Genomic DNA, 21,807 nt, shown 5'->3' on the forward strand with positions numbered 1-21,807 from the left:
GATGCATTTAGTTGATAATGGTTTAGCGTTGCCACGCGATCACCCTGATTGTGACCGCCTGTTTAAGATTCGGCCTGTCCTTGATCACTTTGTTGATCGTTTTTCTGAGATCTTTGCTCCTGGTAAAGAAATTGCAGTGGATGAGTCTTTGCTATTGCTTGGTTTTTAGGCAATACATTCCTAGTAAGAGGGCACTCAATGGAATCAAACTATATATATGCTGTGTGACAGTGGGACTGGATATGTCTACAATTTCAGGGTGTATACTGGTAAGGAGTCCAGCATTAACCCTCCTGGTTGTCCTTCCACTTTTGGAGTGACTGAGAAAATTGTGTGGGAACTAGGTAGAGGATTATTTAACAAAGGCCACCATTTATATGTAGATAACTTATACACTGGTGTGCGGTTGTTCAAGGAATTGGCCAAAGTGGGCACTGTTGCTTGTGGCACAATGCGCTGTAACCGTAAAGGTTTCCCAAAGGAACTTGTTTGCAAAAGGCTTGTGCGGGGACAGTCTATTGCATTGCGATGTGGGGAGCTTCTAGCTGTGAAGTTTTCAGACAGGAGAGATGTGTACATGCTGACTACTATCCATGATGAAAGCACTGTACCTGTGCCTGTTTGGGGTCAGGGTGCTGAAGTGCGCAAACCTGTGGGCATTTTAGATTACAAGGAGTACATGGGTGGTGCTGACAAAGTAGATCAGAGGTTGGAACCTTATGCTGCTCTTCGAAAGGCTTACATTTGGTACAAGAAGTTGGCTATCCATCTTTTCCACTTGGCATCCTTTAATGCTTTTGTTGTGTTCCAGAAGTCTTGTCCTGAGTCGAAGATGCCTTTTGTTAAGTTTCAGGAGACTATAATAAGCAGCCTTGTACTAGTGGAACAGGCAAGTGTTGCTAGATTTGGAGTGGTGGAGGATGTGGCTAGATTGAAAGATCGCTACTTTCCTGAATACATTCCTCCCACATAAGCAAGAGACTTTCCGACTAGAAGATGCAGAGTCTGTTGGCGAAGAGGCGTGCGGAAGGAGTCTCGTATGTACTGCCCTGACTGCCCTTCTAAGCCTGGATTGTGTGTGTCAGCTTGTTTTAAATCGTACCACACACAAAAGAAGTTTTGGGAGTTTTAATGAGCTGTAAAGTTAATTGCCTGGTCTGTATTCTGTAAACATTTTTAGTTTGTTTCAAGGATTGCATTAGTGCAATGTGCTTAGTTTTAGAATTTGTGTTAGCTGATTTGTAGGTATTTCCATTTGTTTAGTGTTATTTTGAAAAAAAGAATTCTAAATGTGATTGTGGTGTGTGCAGGCTGGTGCTTGGATGGCGGTGTGCGTGGACTGGTGCCTGGCTGGCAGAGTGCATGGATTGGTGTTTTGCGGGTGGTGTGTGTGGATTTTTGTTTGGCTGGCCGAGTGCATGGTTAGGTGCTTGGCTGGCGGTGTGCGTGCTCTGGTGGTTGGCTGGCGGGCTGCGTGTACTGGCGCTTGGCTGGTTGTGTGCGTGGACTGGTGCTTGGCTGGTGGTGTGCGTGGACTGGCACTTGACTGGCGGTGTGTGTAGACGTGTGCTTGGCTGACAGAGTGCAAGGATTGGTGTGTGGTTGGCGGTGTGTGTGGATTGGTGCCGGGGCTCGGCGGCAATATTTGGAAACTACAAAACCCAAACAGTGTTGAAAACTAGACACCAGGGGGAGTCCAGGGAGGTATGGCATGTGTGGGTCCCCCAACGTTTTCCTACCCAGAATTCCCTGCAAACCTTAAAATTAGGTTAAAAAAAACCACTTTTCCATACTTTTTTTCGTGGGGTCTCCGTGCCGGCACAAATGTCCTACCGCCCAGCGTTCCCACACTTTCAAAAGCTGGTGGGTTTGACAGAGTCAATGTTGAAGTCGCTTATGTCAAAACCTCCAGCTTTTACTAGTGGGGACATCTGGGTTTTTGGCCCCGTGCTAGACGGCCATCTAGGGAAAACCTACCAAACCCACACATTTCTACAAAGTAGACACTCGGGGGGCTTTCAAGGAGCTATGGCTTGCGTGGATCCCCCAACGTTCTCTTACCCAGAATCCCTTGCAAACCTAATTTTTTGCTGAAAAAAAATCGCTTTTTTCACACATTTTTGTGTGGGAATGCGTGGCATCACTGGGCTCACACAAATTTCCTCCCACCCAGTGTTCCCCCAGGTCTCCCGATAAAAATGGTACCTCACTTGCGTGGGTGGCTCAAGGACCCGCGACAGGCAAGGGCCCCAAACCGAAGGAGGCGACATCAAAATAACCTATCACTAACCAACCTGGTTTTGCAACGGGGTTCCCATGAGTTTTTGGCCCAGGGCTCGGCGGTCATCTAGGGAAACCCACCTAACCCACACATTTCTGGAAACTACACACCCGGGGGAGTCCAGCGAGGTATGGCATGCGTGGGTCCCCCAAGGTTTTCCTACCCAGAATTCCCTGCAAACCTTAGAATTTGGTTAAAAAAAACACATTTTCATACATTTTTGCGTGGGCTCTATGTGCCGGCACAAATGTCCTACCGCCCAGCGTTCCCCTTGTTCTCCCGAGTAAAATGATACCTCATTTGTGTGGGTGGGCCAAAGACCTGTGACTAAGGCGAGGTGCTTAATTTGTCAATCCCAAACACTACAATTTTTTTTAATTCATTTTTAGCCTATTCTGCTTTGGGGCACCCACACAAGTGAGGTATCATTTTACTCAGGAGAACAAGGGGAACACTGGGCTGTAGGGCATTTTAGCCGACACGGAGATCCCACGCAAAAATGTATGAAAAAGTGTTTTTTAACCTAATTTTAGGGTTTGCAGGGAATTCTGGGTAGGTAAACCTTGGGGGACCCACGCATGCCATACCTCGCTGGACTCCCCCGAGTGTCTAGTTTTCAGAAATGTGTGGGTTAGGTAGGTTTCCCTAGATGGCCGCCGAGCCCCGGGCCAAAAACTCATGGGAACCCCCATGCAAAACCCGGTTGTTTAATGATAGGTTATTTTGATGTCGCCTCCTTAGGTTTGGGGCCCTTGCCTGTCGCGGGTCCTTGAGTTACCCACGCAAGTGAGGTACCATTTTTATCGGGAGACCTGGGGGGACACTGGGTGGGAGGAAATTTGTGTGAGCCCAGTGGTGCTACACATTCCCACACAAAAATGTGTAAAAAAATGATTTTTTCAGCAACAAATGAGGTTTGCAAGGGATTCTGGGTAAGAGACCGTTGGGGTAACCACCCACGCCATAGCTCCTTGGAAGCCCCCGGGTGTCTACATTGTAGAAATGTGTGGGTTTGGTAGGTTTCCCTAGATGGCCGCTGAGCCCCGGACCAAAAACTCATGGGAACCCCCTTGCAAAACCAGGTTGGTTAGTGATAGGTTATTTTGATGTTGCCTCATTAGGTTTGGGGCCCTGGACTGTTGCGGGTCCTTGAGCCACCCACGCAAGTGAGGTACCATTTTTTTCGGGAGACCTGGGGGAACGCTGGGTGGGTGGAAATTTGTGAATCCACGCAGATTCCAGAACTTTCCACCACAGAAATGTGAGGAAAATGCATTTTATTGTCAATTTCTTAGCTTTGCAAGGGATTCTGGGTAACAGAACCTGGTGGTAGGCAGTCGAGTCACCCCATCCTGAATTCCCCTGGGTGTCTAGTTTTCAAAAATGTATAGATTTGCTAGGTTACCCTAGGTGCCGGCAGAGCTAGGGTTAAAAAACAAAAGGTAGGCTCTTTGCCAAAAAAGGGTACGATTTCACTGCGAAATTGAGTTGCGACCACGTTGCGTTTTGCGCTGTTTCCTGTCGCAGGCACTAGGCAGACCCAGGCAAGTGAGGTACCATTTTTTTCGGAAGACCTGGAGGAACGCTGGCTGGGTGGAAATTTGTTGATCCACGCAGATTCCAGAACTTTCCACCACAGAAATGTCAGGAAAATGCGTTTTTTTTGTCAATTTCTTAGCTTTGCAAGGGATTCTGGGTAACAAACTGGTGGTAGCCAGTCGAGTCACCCCATCCTGAATTCCCCTGGGTGTCTGGTTTTCAAAAATGTATAGGTTTGCTAGGTTTCCCTAGGTGCCGGCAGAGCTAGGGTGCAAAAACTACAGCTAGGCACTTTGCCATTAAAGGGTCAATTTTTAACTGCAAAATTGAGGTGTGACCACGTTGCATTTTGCGCCGTTTCGTGTCGCAGGCACAAGGCCGACCCACACAAGTGACGTACCATTTTTATCGAGAGACTTAGGGTAATTCAGATTTGTAAATCAACTGTTATTACCTATTGAGTTTTCATGCATTTCTCACTTCTCAATGAAAGACATTGTGTAAAAAAAAAATTTTGAAAAATGATCAATAATTCTCATGCTAGTATGAGTATTCCCAATTTTGAAAATGTGCAAATATATACTGTTTCTAAACTCTATAAATTTGTACCCAATTCAGAAATACATAGGTGTCGTTCATACCGATTTTTCCATGTATACATTTTCCAAGAATAAGTGCTCTATACCCAGTAAATAATAAAATACCATTGCAAGTTGCTGCTCAGTTTTTGGCTTTGGGTTCTTGGTGGTTCTATATATCCCCACAACCAGGAAGGTCAAACGGATGTAACGGTATATTGCTTTCCAAGAGCTGTCAAAATTACAAGAAGTTATAGGTGAAAACGGTGAGACAAAAGGCTGTTTTTTTCAACAAATTTTTAAGTATTCCAATATTTAACTGTTAGTTTCTATAAAGAAACCTTCATGGATTTAGACAAATGACCCCTTTCAGAATTCAGACTTTTATCTACGTTTCGAAAATGTATAGCTTTCCAGGATCCATTATTGCTTTCAAACTCATTTCTACCATTAACTGGAAGGAGGTTGAAAGCTCTAAAAATAGCAAAAATAGGCTGTGTCCCAGAAAAATGCCAAAACTGTGTGAAAAATGTTTGTTCTCTAACAAAAGACTGTCATTCCCTAAAAGCTGAGAAAATGGACATGTCAGCCCCACAAACCCTTTTTTGATAACATTTGCAGGGAAAAACCCAGAGGCTTTCATTTGCAGCCCGTTTTTCTGAAAAAACTAAAATTTCACTGTATTTTGCTTAATTTCTGGGACCCCTCCAATGGAATCCAGAAACCCTGGGCACCTTTAGAATCCACATGATGTTGGAAGAAAAGGACGCAAATTTGGCGTGGATACCTTATGTGGTCAAAAAGTTACAGGGGGCCTAAGCGCGCACTACCCCAAATCTCCAAAAAAAGGCTTGGCACAGGAGGGGAAAAGGCCTAGCAGCGAAGGGGTTAAGATGTTATATGTTTGCGTGCAGTTGTTATCAAACCATCCAGCTTTATTTTCCTTCCCATTTTTTCCTTCCCTTTTCAGTGTATTCCTTATAGTGTGTGTTATGCAAATGTAGGACCCTACTATGTCTTCATGTGGTGTATTCTCATCAAGTCATTGCAAGATATCTTCCATACTATTTTCCACCACTACTTTCATGACTACAGATGGTTCTACCTGGGCCCATTTTAATGAATATCCATTTATTTTGTTTATTACTAATACTTGTAATTGTTGAATCCTTTCGGAATGTGCTGTCCGTATTATTGATGCAACTGATATCTCCAAACTTTGTGGGAAGTGATCACTTAAAACATTTTTATGAGTTTTAAAGCTTAGAACCTTAGAGGCAGACCTATTCGGTGTTATTATGAAGTCTATGATTGTATTCAACCCTCTTCCATGGAAAATCTGCATGAACAGGGTCGGTGGCGAGGTCAGCACATTTGTGAATCCCATATCTAGAAAGAATAAAAGCTTATTTAAGGCATCACCCTGTAAGCTATGGGTAAAATGAAGGAGGTTGCATTCTCTTTCATCTACTAGGCCACGTAATACATCGTCACTGTGTGGACACAAAGCAGTGTTAAAATCACCCCCCAAACCAATAATACATTTTCCCTATTGTCGTTCTCAGTATTCAACATTGCATTTCTAAGCTGTTTTAGCATATCAATTATATATTCCCTGTGAGCATTGTTATAACAATTTACCAAAATGACTTTTTCTCGATGATCTATTTTCATAACTAATACTTGATAATTGGGTTCTGAGAAGGTCAGCCATACTTTAGTTATCTTTAATAAATTTGACACATATATACACAGGCCACCCTTTGGCCTCCCACTTGCCGATGGCAGAGCTGGTGTGTTAAAAGTCTTGTAGCCTTCAATATGAATTTCTTCCAAAGACCATGATTCCCGCAGGCAAAGTATGTCACATTTGCTCACAAAATTTAGCCATAGCTGATTATGTAGTTTGGACCGAAGTCCTGCAATATTCCAAAAAAGTACTGTGATACTATTTGTCGTAGCTGTTCCCTGATTTTGAGTACGATTATCAATATGTGGGGGACTATGTAAAATGGGCGAGGACATCCTGCTATGGGCTACATCTTGTGGATGGAGTAGCTCATCTGCACTATTAGTGTTATTTACTCTATGTATATCTATCGAGTACTGGCCACTTGTTCCTCCAAGTAAGTGCGGAATATAAATATTCGTGTCTATTGCTAGAATGGTCTCGGAATAGGGTTTATTAGAGGCAGTTTTCTATTTCATTGGTCCGGTCCTGTACTGAACTCGACAGCTCTAGGGGGTGTGGGGGGCGTGTGCAAGGATGTCAGAAGGGTCATTTAGACAGTCGTCCAGTCAATCTATCTTCTCTAGGGAGGTTAGTGGTGCATAACGATTTTCCAACATGATGCTAGGGAGATAGCCAGTACATTTTCCACATGCTCCATCTGTGTCATCCCTCCCCATTACGTTTACAGGCTTATAAAAATAGCCTAAGGGGAGAGCTGATTTGATTAAGGAGAGGACAAGTGACTTTGCTGTGTGCTGTGTCCCCCTGCTTGTGAGGACTTTTCTGTGTCCTGAAGTAGCGTGTCTCCAAGGGCCCGAGGAGAGCTGGGCCCCAGTTGTGGAAACTCAGGAACATAAAAGTTTCCAACCGGTTCTCAGCGACGCTTGATGCGTGGTGCTTTTGCATGCCTGAGACTGCTGTGTGGTCCATAGTACTGTTTACGAGGTGCTCCGTGATCACATTTCCCCCGCAGCGTGAAACATCGTCCACGCTGCTGCATTGCTGTTTGTGGCCCGAGCCGTCATCTTAGCTGAGGCTGTGCGTGAGGACCACCACCGCTGGCCCGAGCCACAACGTGCTAAAGAGTTACTTGAAGCTAAGAAAGCTGCAAGGTGAAAGGGATCGTGATCGTGGTTCACCGAGAGGAATCTGCCCAACATCATCAACGAAGGAGAAGGCAGTGCCGTAACCCGCCCGGCTACAGCGTCGCCTAACACCAGAGCTGCAACTTCATTGGGACGCCAAGCAGGACGTCAGACGAGCGGGGAGAGAGAGAACGAGGCAGCGCAGCCCCCCAGATAAGGCTTGGACTTCGGTCGGGAGCTGAAAGCATGTATGGCCTGAGGAGGCGTGCAGGAGTGCTCCATGCTCTTTTACGCTGCACCGCGGTAAAAGCACCGAGTGCCCCAGCGGCCTGTACCTGCCCAGCAGTACTGGGGCCACCCTTTAAAGTGTATGACCATTGTCTTCTGTTGTTGGGGCCTAGTGAGGGCCCAAGTTGACGGCAACAATTGGCGTACAGCATTATTCCTTGCATTACGAACTGCCTGATTTTTGCATTACGAATCACATGATTCCTTGCATTACGAACTGCCTGATTCTTGCATTACGAATCGCATTAATCTTGCATTACGAACTGCCTGATTCTTGCATTACGAATCGCATTAATCTTGCATTACAAACTGCCCGATTCTTGCATTACGAACTGCCTTATTCTTACATAACGAACTGCATTATTCTTGCATTACGACCTGCATTATTCCTGCGTTACGAACTGCATTAGTACCTGCATTAAGGACTGTGTTATTACTACATTCCAAACTGCATTACGAACTGCATAGCATTGCATTAGAACTGCAGGAGATCACGGTGTACTGCTTATTATTACCGCAAGAACCTATAGGTGACAGCTGGCCTAATAACCATCAAAGTGAAATATTACGACTACACATATGTTGGATTTCTATCGTTTGGTCTCATCGTATTTCTTTTGATAAGGATACCGCTATTTTTATAAAAACCAGTGTGGTGTCCATTTGTGGTGTTATCACTGTGTCACTGGGAGTGTGGTTGCAAATACTTTACACATTGCCTTGGAGATAAGCTTGGCTGCTCGTGCCAAGCTACCGGAGGGTGAGCAGGGGTTATTTAGCCTCATGGATGCTGAAGATCTTCCTCTGCTGTGCTGGGCCATAATGTTAATGGGTGTGGTTATGACGAGCTGAGCTCGTCATGAGCACCCTAGAGGTATATGCCATGACGAGCTGAGCTCGTCATGAGCATCGAAGGGGTTAAGAGGGTGTCCCTCCTTTCCCTGACTGGAAACAAAGGTCCCTATTTGGACTAAAGTACCTACCTCAGCCAACTAGAGACCCCAAGTTCTAACAAGGGCCATATAAATATCATGCAATATGCAAATTTGTATTTTTAGGTTTAAGGAAAGGTATGCAAAAACATATGTTGCAGGGGAAAAAAACAATTGTAGGTTTTTGCTGAAGATTTTTCTCATATAAAGAGGCAACTGAAATTTTTGAAGTTTTAGGAAACAACAACAACAACATGAGGGTCCCTCTCCCCTCCCTCCCTCCTTATCACACTGGCGAAATTATAATTCAGTATACCCTAAAAATGTATTGCAATGTACCACAAACATATAACTACTGTAAAATATCTTACAACAACAAACAGAACTATTTTATATATGTATACCTAGTTTACAGCGCTGATTGAAAAGCAAACCAATCAGCAAAATAACCCATGACAGTTTGTTCAAGTGAAAAAAACAGTTTCTGAGCAAGGAACGTCCTTCAAGCTACTGGGAACAAAATATATTTTAAAAATATATATCATTCCTATAAAAGACCCAAACAAATAAACATCCTAGTAAGGGTTTGTCATCCATTTCATGCCAGCCTAAAATGCAAAATAGCCTGGTATAGCCTTAATTTGATAACTTCCGTGTCACTACTTCTAAGTATAGCCTTGATCACATCACCAGCACCTTTAAAAATCACATTTAGACAGCTGTTAAACTGACGTGCATTTAGCAATGCTCCCCCAGGATGTGGGAACTAATTAAAAGATTATGTTTGGCAGACATGTACGAGATAAATCATATATTGCTATGAACAGTAACACAGTCATACCTTCGAATTACGTATCATATAACACTTGGTGTGCTCAGGTTGTCAATCCGGCCCATAGAATCTAAATTGCTTCTCACTACGCCGTGCGAGACGTGAGGCACTTTCTTGGTGGAGAAACCATTCCGGCTTTGAATGCAAAACCTCATTGAATTACTACAATACTTGCTCCAAAATAAAGGCCATCTACGCAGCTCTCTCTTTAGCGTTGGATCCTAATGATTAGTTCTTCCAGGGTTTGTTTTGTTTTCAGATAAACTCAAAATGCAGAGCTGTGATCGTCCTGCTCCTGAAAGGGGGAATTTGAGCACCCCGAAATGTATGGGGACTGTAAAGGAGATTAACAGGAAATGCTTTTATTTTAAGGATGTGTTTAGTCAGAGCCAAACTTTAACGAAAAGAAACAACGTATCAAGCATGTATCAGGATCATTTACTGAAAGTAAAATAATCTGAACATACTGATCAATGACGTTTTCGAAATAATTATTACAGGCACAAAATGTTTTTTTTATAATACTGTAATAGAACAAAAATAAATCAACAAATTGAAAGGAGGGTGGAATGGTTTCACCACTAAGGGTGTGCACCTCATATCACACAAAACTACTAAGAAGCATTGTGAGTGCATACTTCAGCTGCTATAATTCCCGCAATTATTTAAAAGTCTGCTATCTGATATAAATTAGCCCATGCATGGGCCATTTGCTTTATTACTGTAAGCTCTTCCTCTTTACACTTCCTTAAACAAATGGTGTATATCAATCAGCTATTCTAAATCACTGAATAATGGAACTGTGTGTGCTGTACTTATGTATTGTAGTCCTGTCTCAAGTCACGTGGCACAGGTGGGTGATTGCTTTACTTAACTGAGATTTAAATTCGTGTACTATATTGAATGAATGAATATATTTGAAAAGTGCAAAAAGGCTGCCCTAAGCCATGTGGCTCTGGAAACCTCAAAAAGACAAGAGATTCAGCAGAAAAGATGCGTTTTTAAAACTGCAGATGATTCTTTAACTGTCATATATGTGGAATGGGGAAGAATTTAATTGAATGGGAGAGGCAATAGAAAAAATGTGGCCCCCAATTCTAACTCATGAAAACCATGGAACAGTAAGCAAAAACAAATAACCGGATCTAACGTGGTATGAAGGAGAATACCTAGGAAGCAATTCCTGAAGAAACATTGAGTTGGCAATGTGGAAGGTAGGACATCTAAATGAAGACTGAAATCAGCAGTGCCATAATACATATCTGCCTGCGAACATTCCTTATAAACATGTTTGAAGTTTGTAGAGTTTTTTTCTCTACCTAGCAATCTGTAGGCCTATGCAACTCAAACAAAGTAGTGAGTAACCTAAAGGCTACTATACCGTTTTTGCCAAAAGAATTGTCCAGCCCATTTAGTTAAATCCTGAGCTGAAATCATTAAGTCACCCAAACAGTCCACCAGCTTTGTAAGCCACAGTGACAGAGGGCCCTTTGCAACATTTTAGTACCTTGGCCCAAATCAACCGCAAAAAGTTTGTTTTGTATTGCTCAAGACTTGAATCCTAGTAATGATATCCCTGCAAATACTCTACCAATGCTGTTGAGAAGAGAAAGTGAGAATTCCGGTTGATAATAACAAGCATTACTAAAGATCATGCTTTTCATGTTAAGCCTCCGAGTCCAACATTAATCCAGTGTGCAACACACAATTATAAATTTGTGCAAAGAACACTGACTGAGAAATATCAGTCTTTAAAAGGTAAAGTGTTCTAGAAGCCATAGCATTGGAAACATTTGAATACTAACTTAGTGAGAAAGTGGCACCTAGGGGAACAGCTACTTTTGATACAAAGTAATTAAGTTATAGTCCTTGTCCCAAAGATACACATTCTAAAATGACCAAATCACTTCTAGGCAAACCAAACAAAAGAGGGAGACTTGACGAGTTAAGACTAAAGTGCCATGTTTGCTAAACCATGGAAATGTTGCTGCACAAATTTAAAAAAGACCCTGTTATAAATGTCCATTGCCATCTGCAAACTGCTATATATCAGAGGGCTTGGTGCATATGTAGGACTGGCGTCCCTTTATGCATAAATCTTGTGAGTCTTCTAGCCACTATTTATCAGAATCATTTGGAGAAGAAAAAAATACGTTTCCTATACATTTAATCATTCCTAAATAAAGACTCTGGCTTCGAAGATCAATTTTAGCTGCTCAGTTCTCTACAGGTATTCACAAACAGCAACCCCAGTCATTCGAGGGATGCACTAATTCCCTAGAGCATTTTAGATAAGTAATTTCATCCTCCTGCCCGAGTAAAAGCACACCAGGGACACGAGGCAGGAACAGAGACCAGAGGCAGGATTGCAAGTATTCTGGCACTGGGCCACCCTTGACAAAGAGCAGTAGCGAAATCTAAATGTTACGTTTGGAAATGTACAAAGTGTTAAAATGCACAATTCCAAAAGACTAATAAAGAACAGCAGGAGTTGAGAGACACCAAGAATCAAGCATGCACGAAACATTAGATATTTTTAATATGGGAAAATGCTTCTTCAACAAGTGGGAAATGAGTGTGTTTGGGGGGCGAACGAGTAAACAGCCTGGCTGAGTAGATTGATGAGTCAGTGAGTAACTGAAGGCAATGGTGAGGGAGTAAAGTCCATGGAAGCATAGGTGAGTGCACGGATGTCTGAGTTTGTGGAATGATGTAGGGGCAAGAGTAGTGTCTAGAGGCAAGGCCAGTGAGGGGACAATGGCATAGCATGGGGCAATTCCACTTTGTATGGGGCATAGGAAGTGTGAAGGGGGGCAAAGAGTGTGGTGGACCACTGTGTTATTCAATGGGACTCAGCAAAGGATGGCACTGTTATTCAAATTATGTAATCACAGAGACAGGATTACATACAGAACGAATGAATGTAAAAAATATTCACATGGCACTGTCAAACGAAAACTGTACTGTTAAGTGCATCATGTCCTGGACATACATACAAATTGTCACAGCTTAACTAGAAGATACCAAGTCACAAAAAACACACCTTTAAGCCGTTTGAAAGTTCTCCATAAAGCTACATAACCTTACAAGGCAGTAATAAGTCTTGCGTGAACACACTCCTAGAATAGGGTGCTAGGTCTGCTAGAATGACAACACAAGAGAGCTGACTCAATTGCTCCTTGTGCCGGCAGTTGACGGCTTCCCAGCCTTATCTCTCCACCCCAATGCAGTCAGTCCAAGGCGGTCTATACTGCATTGTGCCTGCAGGGTGACCACAAGCAGCATATAGGGTTGTCTCCACACAGCAACATTCTCAATCTACTACTGCTCTTGCCAGCCCCTCACAGCAGAGGCATGTTTCCAGAAGGCTGCAGACACCTTTCACAGAAGAGGTTGCAAAATGTCACTAAAAAAACTCCCCAGAGTGCAGTCCTGAACTTAGTCAATAGCAAGAGTGCAAGTGATCCACCAGCCGCACCAACCTGCAGTGAGCAAGGGGGTCTCCTTACAGATCCTACCACAGGAGAGCAGGCAGTCCATGAGGGCTCGCTGCAGGACTGACTTTGCCAAAACATGAATGGAATGCAGCGCTCCGAAACAGTGAGAGTGCCCAGAACCACACTCAAGTGAGTGTGGCTCCCCTCTCATTAGAACCCGAGCTCCATGGTCAACTAAGAGTCAGTGAAATCTGAAACTGACTTCTCCAGCTTTTGGCCACAGGCTTAGATTTTAGGACTCTCATTAAGCCTGACAAATGTTTCAAAGTTACCCCTCCAAGCACACTGCCACACAACCTGTATCTCAGAAGCACAGGCCATGTAGCCCTCTGTGTGGGAGAGTGCCACTTATGCTGCTGCTGGGCAACATGAGAATGCTCTTAATCTACAGCCATGGTGAAGAGACTAATAAATGTAATTATGGCACAGAAGACGCATGTTACTAGGCTAGACAAACAATGGATGTCGATCTCAAATAAAGATCTTTCCAGGGCGACTATGGACAGGTTGTCAAACCAGATGCAAAGCACACCGAAAATAGGCCACCTATTGGCATACCAATGAAACAGCCAGTGTACATGCAACACTTCATATGTCATGAATGACAGTTACAAAAAAACCAAAGGAAGTATGTGAACTGGTCCACATTTAAATTACAAAGCATGCAGTGGTTGAGTGGAGAATAACTATAGACCCTCAAGTGTGTTGAGGTTTAAACTCTGAAAACAGCTAACGCCTACTCTATCCAGACTTAAAAATGCACGACTGAGGAGTGTAGATACATACAGCTTTAGGTTAGGAAAAGGGATACGATGCACCTAATGGCCTTTCCGTAGGCACTTATTATGAAGCAAAGTTAATAGAACGTCTATATGCGCAAACCATAATGCATCCCTCACTTCACATCTCAGCATAAACATTAACTGCACAGTCAAGACTTTATTTACTTCAACTGTCTGGTCTAATTCCAAAACTGTTTGTGTAAGGGCATAATTACAGTGTTTCAATGCACTTCAAGGCAGCCTGAACATTACATGTCAGTACTATATAAAAATTGTAAATAAATATGGGTGTTATGTAAAAACCGGAGAGAAGGAATATTACTACGTGTATAACAGAAACCCACTTACTCTGGGTCCATCAAACACAGTACACGTTCCCATTACTGTTGGAGTGCTCTATTCAATTAGGTCTCTTCTTTGAGGAAGGCATTGGAAGCTGCCTAAAAGAACTCTGCTAACACTGTTGAGGAGATACTAATTACTACAGCCATTTGCTGCAATCTGGCACCCAGTTTATGAGGCGCCATAATACAGCTGCCTGCAGTGTCCTTAATATAGCACCGAACCTGACAATGATGGCCCCAACAATTTTGTTGGCAAAAGTCTAAATGATCCACACCAACATTACTATGTAGCAACCTAAACACCTGCTCTCTCAATCAAATCACTCACAGTAACATCTCCTTCAACTTTCGGGCATCAAACCCTGAAGCCAAGGCCTTTCTGCAGCCCATGCCATCTCTGCCCATCAAGAAATGTCTAATGCAGTTATCCTAGCATACCTTGTAGTTTATATCATAAACCAGTCCATTACTCACGCTGTGTGCCCCAAAGCATTCTAGCATGCCACAGTAAATCACAGCAAAAAACGAGAATCATTGACTGTCATCTGGGCAAATATCAGCCTTGACTGTGCCATCCTGGGCAAATACCACCCACTTGACAATTTCTTTAGCTTTTGAAAATTCGTCAAAAATGTGCTCCCTGTATTCAAGGATACATGGAGCTCACCACATATTTTAGCCATGTCAGTCTATCTTCTGAGATGACAAGGCAGTGAAACAGCTTTCCATCATTTGCATACGATAACACACCCTTTAACTTACAATAAAACACACAGGGTGGACTGGTCTATAGGGCAATCAGACAGGGCCGGTTGACAGGTCAGTGTGTGAGCCGCTTTTTGGTCTGCTTGGCCGGTTTTAACTGTCAATTTTCCTGATATTAAAACAAACATTGCCTGCAGCAAGCTCAAATCCATGCAGTCTTCCATTTTGCAAAACACTAATACAGCATGTCTTATTTATATGTTCAAAACGACACCAATTCGCAAAAAATTTTTTTTTTTTTTACCTAATTCACGAATAAGCGATACTTATTTTGCTGCCCGGAGCTATTTTCTGAACCAGTCCGACCCAGAACACACTAACTTATGTGACACATTAGACACACCCTAAAAGCAGTTGCAATATAAAACTCCTTCAACCAGGATGTCGCGTTATGGCCAGAGCTGTAGACTTTAGAACTGGGGAACCAGTTCCGAATCCCCGGCGTCCACTTAACATCCAGTGATTCTGGGCTAATCGCTTAATCTCCCTATGCCGAAAAAATGAATCTGAGCTTGTGTAATTTAAAGATGCTCAGATAAAACGCTCCAAGTTACAGATATATAAAACTGCAAAATTAAATAAAGGAAGCGTAACTAATCCAACTGACATCAGTATTTTTTACAGCATTTGCCTGGCACGCCTTTTAATGCTGCTGAAGCCACCACTCTATTATTTCATATTTAACATTTTCCCATAAAGCTAACGCAGGACTAGCCATTGCTTCCTCTTTAGGTCCAGTTAAACGTTCGTGGATCCAGAGAATAAAAAGCAAACAACCTGATGTCACGCAACAACAGTAGGTTACATACGAGGTTCGGGTTTTTGAACCTGAAGATTGCAGGATACAGTTAATTACTAACACTAGGAGCTACTGTATCATTTGAGGAGTTTCCAGGTCCCGTTCGAACATGGCAATGCCACTAGTAGAAGGCAGGCTATTCCACAACACGACTCCGCCATATCATGCAAGATCTCAATTGGGGCAGGCAGGCTGCCGCACAACTCCCCAGCCCGGGCAGGGTCTCTGCCACCTGTGATGTCGTCTCCATTCCATTCATTTTCGCACAGTCGCCATCCTTCTCTGCCCCGTCCACACTCACCGTCAGTCACTTTCTTGGCCTCTTTGTAGTGCGCCCACATGTAGCTCTTCGTGTCCTGCTGGCCAGAAGTGCAGTAGGGAGCCGCGTCCTCCACACGCAGCGGAGGAGGGCAGCCGAAGGGGCAGGAGTTGGAGGAACCAGCGTGGGCTGCCCTTGCCAGCAGCCCGGAGCCAAGAGCTCCCGCTCGGCGTGCCAGCAGCACGGGAGCGGAGAGAGACATGCCGGGGAACAGGGACGATGGCAACCTCTCACTGGAGCAGTAACAAACAGCCTGTGGGTGCGCAAAGAAGGCAGCAGGAGCCCAGCTAACTGCAGTGGCTGTGACAGCGGCCACTCTGAGCACCACAGACAGCGCACACACCAAATTAGCCAGGGGGCGGTGCTGCCGCCATTGACTTAGAGGAAGAACTTGTCAATACCTCCCTGGGCGGAGCCGAATGCAAGCTCAAGTGATATATGCTTGTAAAGGATAGCAGAGAGGGCGGAGCCTATCCATCCCTTCCGTGGGCGGGGCCTCAGGCGTGGTGTGCCTGCTTGACACCGCCATGTTGGATGTGGATAAACCCATCAAAAGCTCTCCGACAGCACGGTCTCGCTCCTGCCCCATAGTCAGGCTGCTGCTGATCATCTTACAAAGGGTGCGGCCTGCTGGTGAGGTCACAGCAGGTGCAGCACTGCCTCAGGTGCTCCCAAGCAGAGATGTTGTGTATTAAACAAGTCTGTACAGTACAGCCAGCTTTAAATCTGTTGCTGTTTAATATTTTCATGTGAGGATGACACTATTTATTATTTTTCTCGTAGAGTTTGTCGTATTTTCCAAACAGGAGATGTTAATTAACGTTTCTGCTTAAATTCGTTGTTTTCTTATGAGGTGTGTATTACTGGTTTTCTTTTCCTTCATCGAGTTTCTTATATTATGCAAGTGTGGGGATTGGAAGCACGTACCTTACTGTTGGAGATTAACAGGTTTACCTGGTGATTTGTCCCCGCTGGACTACATATAAGGAAATACTTTTCTATTTGCTTACTGTATAAATTTTCTTGGAGATTTGCATATGTTGCTTTTGGGAGGGTAAGTTACCTGTATAACTGTGATAAAACAGAATATAGAGTCCTACATCTTGTGCAAAAAAGTATTTTACCAAGAAATATTGACAGCAAACATATGAGAGTAAAGGTATATTGATAAGTATATATTTAATATACTTAACTGTGTGTGTACACATAGATATGTATGCGGTGAAAGATATACACAGGTTACTGGGACGTTATAGTTAGGAAATGGAATAGAAAATGTAGAAATTCACTGAAAAACAAAGGTTACAGGGACGTTATAGTTAGGCTCAGGTTTCAAGCGTACAAAACCAGAGAAATTCAGCAAGTAAACTCGCTCCCCCGCAATGCACTGCTTATGAGCTCACATATTACATCACTCATGACATGGGCAGTGACATCACTGATGACATAATTCACAGAATCACTGACACACACTCACACTTCCATAGAACCTTTCATACACCCACTCCCACACAACCATTCACAAACCCATTCACAGACCAATACCAGTACTTACACACCCACTCACTGATTCATGGATCTACACACAAATCAACTCCCTCACCCACACAGCCACTCATAAACCCACACAATCACTAATACAGCCACTTACATATCAACTCATACAGCCACTCCAACACTGTCAGTCACCCATAGAACTACTCACACGCTGTCACTCACCCATACAGTCAATCACAAAGCCACATACTCACCTATACAGATACACACACCCACTATCAACTCATACACCCACTCCAACACTGAGTCAGTCACCCATAGAACTACTCACACACAGTCACACACCCATACAGTCAAATCAAATCAAAAGTAAGCTTTATTCGATTGTTGACAAGCAATCATAAAAGCACATAAAGCATATACTTACTACAACATTACATGTGTGTTACAAAGTCAAATTCATTACATTAAGAAATGTTTAGCATTCCATGGGGAATAAGTCGTTATTAAATTGTCAGTTCATCTCAAGTTAAAAAATAATAACGATACTATACATGAAACAGGTTCATATTAAAATCATTAAAACACATTTCTATGCTCCCACTGTAAGTTGAAAGAACATTTAGATAAGGATTTGTTTCCTTAAGCTAAGAACCTTTTTTCACGAAAAAAGCCATCCTATAAATGCTGTGTACATTATCTAGATATTGCAATGCCAAAAGGGTAGGACGACACTGACGAGACCCAAGAATTTTTAGCACAGGGAGCAGACACAATTTGCTCACGGAAGAATAAAATTTACAAAAAGGATAACATGGAGGAAAGTTTGTTCAGAAATGTTATCACAAGGGCACGGCTGGAGGTTTTGAGACCAGTCATTTACGGTAGGAAAAGTGACTAGTCTATGGAAGACCCCCAACTGAAATCGGATTAGAAGGAACCTATCGTATGACCCCAGGACATAAGTAAGATAGGGTTGAATATTAAAAGTAGTTAAAATCGTCTGATTGTGTAGGACAGTGGGCTTTACTATCTCAGATGTCAATCTGATAGTATCCAACATAGATAAGGCGATTTTCTTGAGATCCTTCCTAGTTATGTCCCCAATGGAGCTAGGATTAGTAAAATACTCTGGGTGGCTAAGATCTTGTAGAAAATTACGAACGTAATTTAACCATGGGATCTTCAGGGCCCCGTCCAAATTCAGGACATCCAGGAGTATATCTCTGTTTAATTTTGCCTACAGACTACAGACAGACAGACAGAGTAACAGACAGTTACTCACCCATATACCACTGACACATCTACATCCATATATCACATAGCCTCACACTCACTCACCCATACAGCCCTTCACACACTAACCCATACAGCCACTGACTCACCCACTCACTAATCCATACAAGCAGTCACACACCCGCTCACCTACCCACACAGACACTCAGACAGCCATACAGGTACTCAGACAACCAAGCAGTCACCAATACAGCCACTAACATACCCACTCACACACCCATACAGCCATTTAGACAACAGACAGACAGGCTGACAATGACATTTCACAACCAGCCACTTACCCATACATTCACTGAGGCACTTAATCACTTATAGAGTCGGTCATGCACCCACTGAATCATCCATATAGGCACTCATAAACCTACTGATTCACTAATGCACATTGGTATATACATTTAACACTCATAAATGTTTTAAAAACACTCACAGTCACCTGATGATGTCATCAGTGATGTAATTTAAGATGTCATGAGTCATGTCACTGACCATGTCATCAGTGATGTAATATGGGAGGCCATAAGCAGTGCACTAGCGTAGCTAACTATAGCGGCTGAATTTCACTGGTTTTGTGCGAGTGAAACCTATATATATATATATATATATATATATATATATATATATATATATATATATATATATATATATATTCTCCACACTCTCCTTTATGAAAAGCAAAGGGTCGCACCACAGCAAAATCCTTGTAAATTTCAGAGTTTTATTTCATTTAAAGAAACAAACACCAACGCGTTTCGTTCTATCTTAGAACTTGATCACGGTGCTGCCCTCACAGTACTTCCTGTATTTAACAGTTCGTTACCTCATCTGGTCATGTGATTAGTCACTAGGGCATTGTGGTTCATGTAGTTTAACTCATTTTTCCTATAACTCGTGCAAATTAACAGTGCTAATCAAAAAGTGCAAATTAAGCCGATATTATCATGAATCCAACTCATGATTTATCGGATCAAACTCAATAATGTGATTTTATCAAATGTGAATTGACCCAAAAATTGATTAATTCATAATGAAATCATAATGAAACATAATATAGAGGATAAATCAACTAATAACAATTATGTTCAAATAGCGTGAAATAAAACTCTGAAATTTACAAGGATTTTGCTGTGGTGCGACCCTTTGCTTTTCATAAAGGAGAGTGTGGAGAATATTGAGCGGGTGGCTCGCCCGTGGGATACCGCACAGCCATAAGCAGCGCCAAAACTGCAAAAGTGGGCAACTTGAGAATGTTCGAAACAGAAAAACGACAATAGTGACAGCCTGCAATGGCGGCCATGTTAGATTGGATAAATACGATCCAAAACTACATTCAAACATGCTGTTAAATCAGAAAATGCAAGTAAGCACAGTGATCAGCAGATTAAAACTTGCTTCAAATAATGAAAATGCAAATTAACTGACATACTGCTCACAGTGCAAGTAAAAATAAACGTATGTAACACAAAATATATATGCAGAGCCCAATGTCCTATTACAACAAAATCACTGCAGTCAACCTGTATCTGTGTGAACCAAAATGGTAGTAGTAATACAGCGCTCATCATGCAAACGGTCTAATTGGGATCGTCCTGAGCCTGTAGAGTTACTCGGTCAGGAAAGTCCACAAGTGCGGACACTATCAGCATACTGCTGAAGACGTGTGTGTGTGCGGGTTGTAGCCTCCACCTCTGGAGTAAAAATGAGACATGGGTATGTTATCAGTGCCAGTGGTCTGGTTAACAGGACCAGGGGACATGTCAATGTCATATTCCCTGAAAATTCTGGATAGCAAGTATTCGCATAGTGCTAGGTGGCAAGTATTCGCATAGTGCTCAAGTAAACAGAATTGACAGGTTAAACATGCTTACTGGTAGGCAGAGGCCTGAAGGTAATAGACTCGCGCAGTCTATCCTTTCGTAGCCTGAACCATGTATGACTGCATAGGTGATTAAGGTGAATGCCAAATGGACTAAAAGAAACAGACGACAGCTGGAGAAAAATGTTATCCCCTTTCTCTGCCTCAGATAGAGTCTCAATCAGGTGCAATGTTTCCCAAAGGGTGATGTCCAAAAGGGAAATCGAAGAAAAGGGTAGGAGACCCTTGCAAGTGAGTGGGTCCCTTCCTTCCCTCCTGCAAAAGAAACAAACAAAAAGGAAAATTTTAGAAAAGTGGCCCAAATGTGTCACTGGAAATCTATAACATGAAAGAGTTTCTGATGCACATATACCTGAAGGAAACCACAGAGATAATATACTAAGACAACCATGTCATAACATTATATGGAAAAAAGTTAAATAGAAAACAGGTTAAAAAGGTTTGAGGATAGCGGGAAAAGACATTGAACTGCAGGCTATTCTTTTCTGAGGTGTTTGCAAGTTCCTCATCCTGATTCAGACCCCCTGGGATCCTAGTCTGAAAATCCACAATGTACTTGGACTCTCTTTGTCTTAGCGTGAGTACTCTGTCTCCTCCTCTATCATCCAGCCAGATCTGTTCAAGTATGAAATAATTCATGAGAGAGGAGTCCGAAAAGTGTTTGTCCTGATAGTGATGCGCCACTGGATATTTGGGTTCTACCTTGGTGATGGCACGTTTGTGCTCCACGATACTCTTTTTCGCCATCAAAGTGGTGCTCCCTATATAATAAAGCTTACAGGGGCATTCAATGACATACACCACAAATGTAGTGCTGCATGTGAGGAACTGAGTGATATCCTTTCTACAGGTTCTGTGTACAAACTCCTTACGAAACCTGCTGGTTTTGCAGGCCTTGCAATGACCGCAGGGAAAGAACCCCATGAGGCTGTGTTCACCCATGTCAGGCTGTATGGTGATGTCGCTGTGTACCAGGATATCTCTTATGTTCCTGCCTCATCTGTAAGTGATGTTGGGTTTGTCTAAGATGGTGTCACCTATGATGTTGTCACACTTGAGGATATTCCAATTTCTAGCTAGGATACAACTGATACTGTTGGAGTCTGAATTGTATGTTAAAATGACTCTGGTGCTGTTGTCGCTGAACTCACCACCAGTATTCTCCCTTTCAGAAAGTGTCTGAACTCTGCTACCCCCCCCTTGCTCTATCAATGGCTTTTTTGTGTACCCAATTCGGATACCCCCTAGCCTTGAATCTCTCAATCTTGCTACTGCTCTCAAGTCTATATGATTCATCACTACTGCAGATTCATTTAGCCCTCAGCAGTTTACCAAAGGGAATACTCCGCTTCAGTGATTCTGCTGAGG

At 42.9% G+C, this 21,807-nt stretch overlaps 1 protein-coding gene and 1 long non-coding RNA gene across 3 annotated transcripts in view; one reads left to right on the forward strand and one right to left on the reverse strand.

Moving 5' to 3' along the window:
• Window positions 1-16,173, reverse strand: part of NT5DC3 (5'-nucleotidase domain containing 3) — a 377,890-nt gene extending 361,717 nt beyond the window's left edge. For both annotated transcript variants that reach the window (XM_078674858.1, XM_078674850.1), the window contains exon 1: window positions 15,756-16,173. In XM_078674858.1, coding sequence (XP_078530984.1) covers window positions 15,756-15,975 — 220 coding nt within the window. In that variant the 5' untranslated portion in view covers window positions 15,976-16,173. The remainder of the gene's footprint in view (window positions 1-15,755) is intronic.
• LOC144817927 (uncharacterized) overlaps window positions 1-21,807 on the forward strand; it is a 131,696-nt gene that overhangs the window by 55,053 nt on the left and 54,836 nt on the right. The window lies entirely within an intron of this gene.

The sequence above is a fragment of the Lissotriton helveticus genome, chromosome 1_1 (genome assembly GCF_964261635.1).
Source record: "Lissotriton helveticus chromosome 1_1, aLisHel1.1, whole genome shotgun sequence".
Lineage (NCBI taxonomy): Eukaryota > Metazoa > Chordata > Amphibia > Caudata > Salamandridae > Lissotriton > Lissotriton helveticus.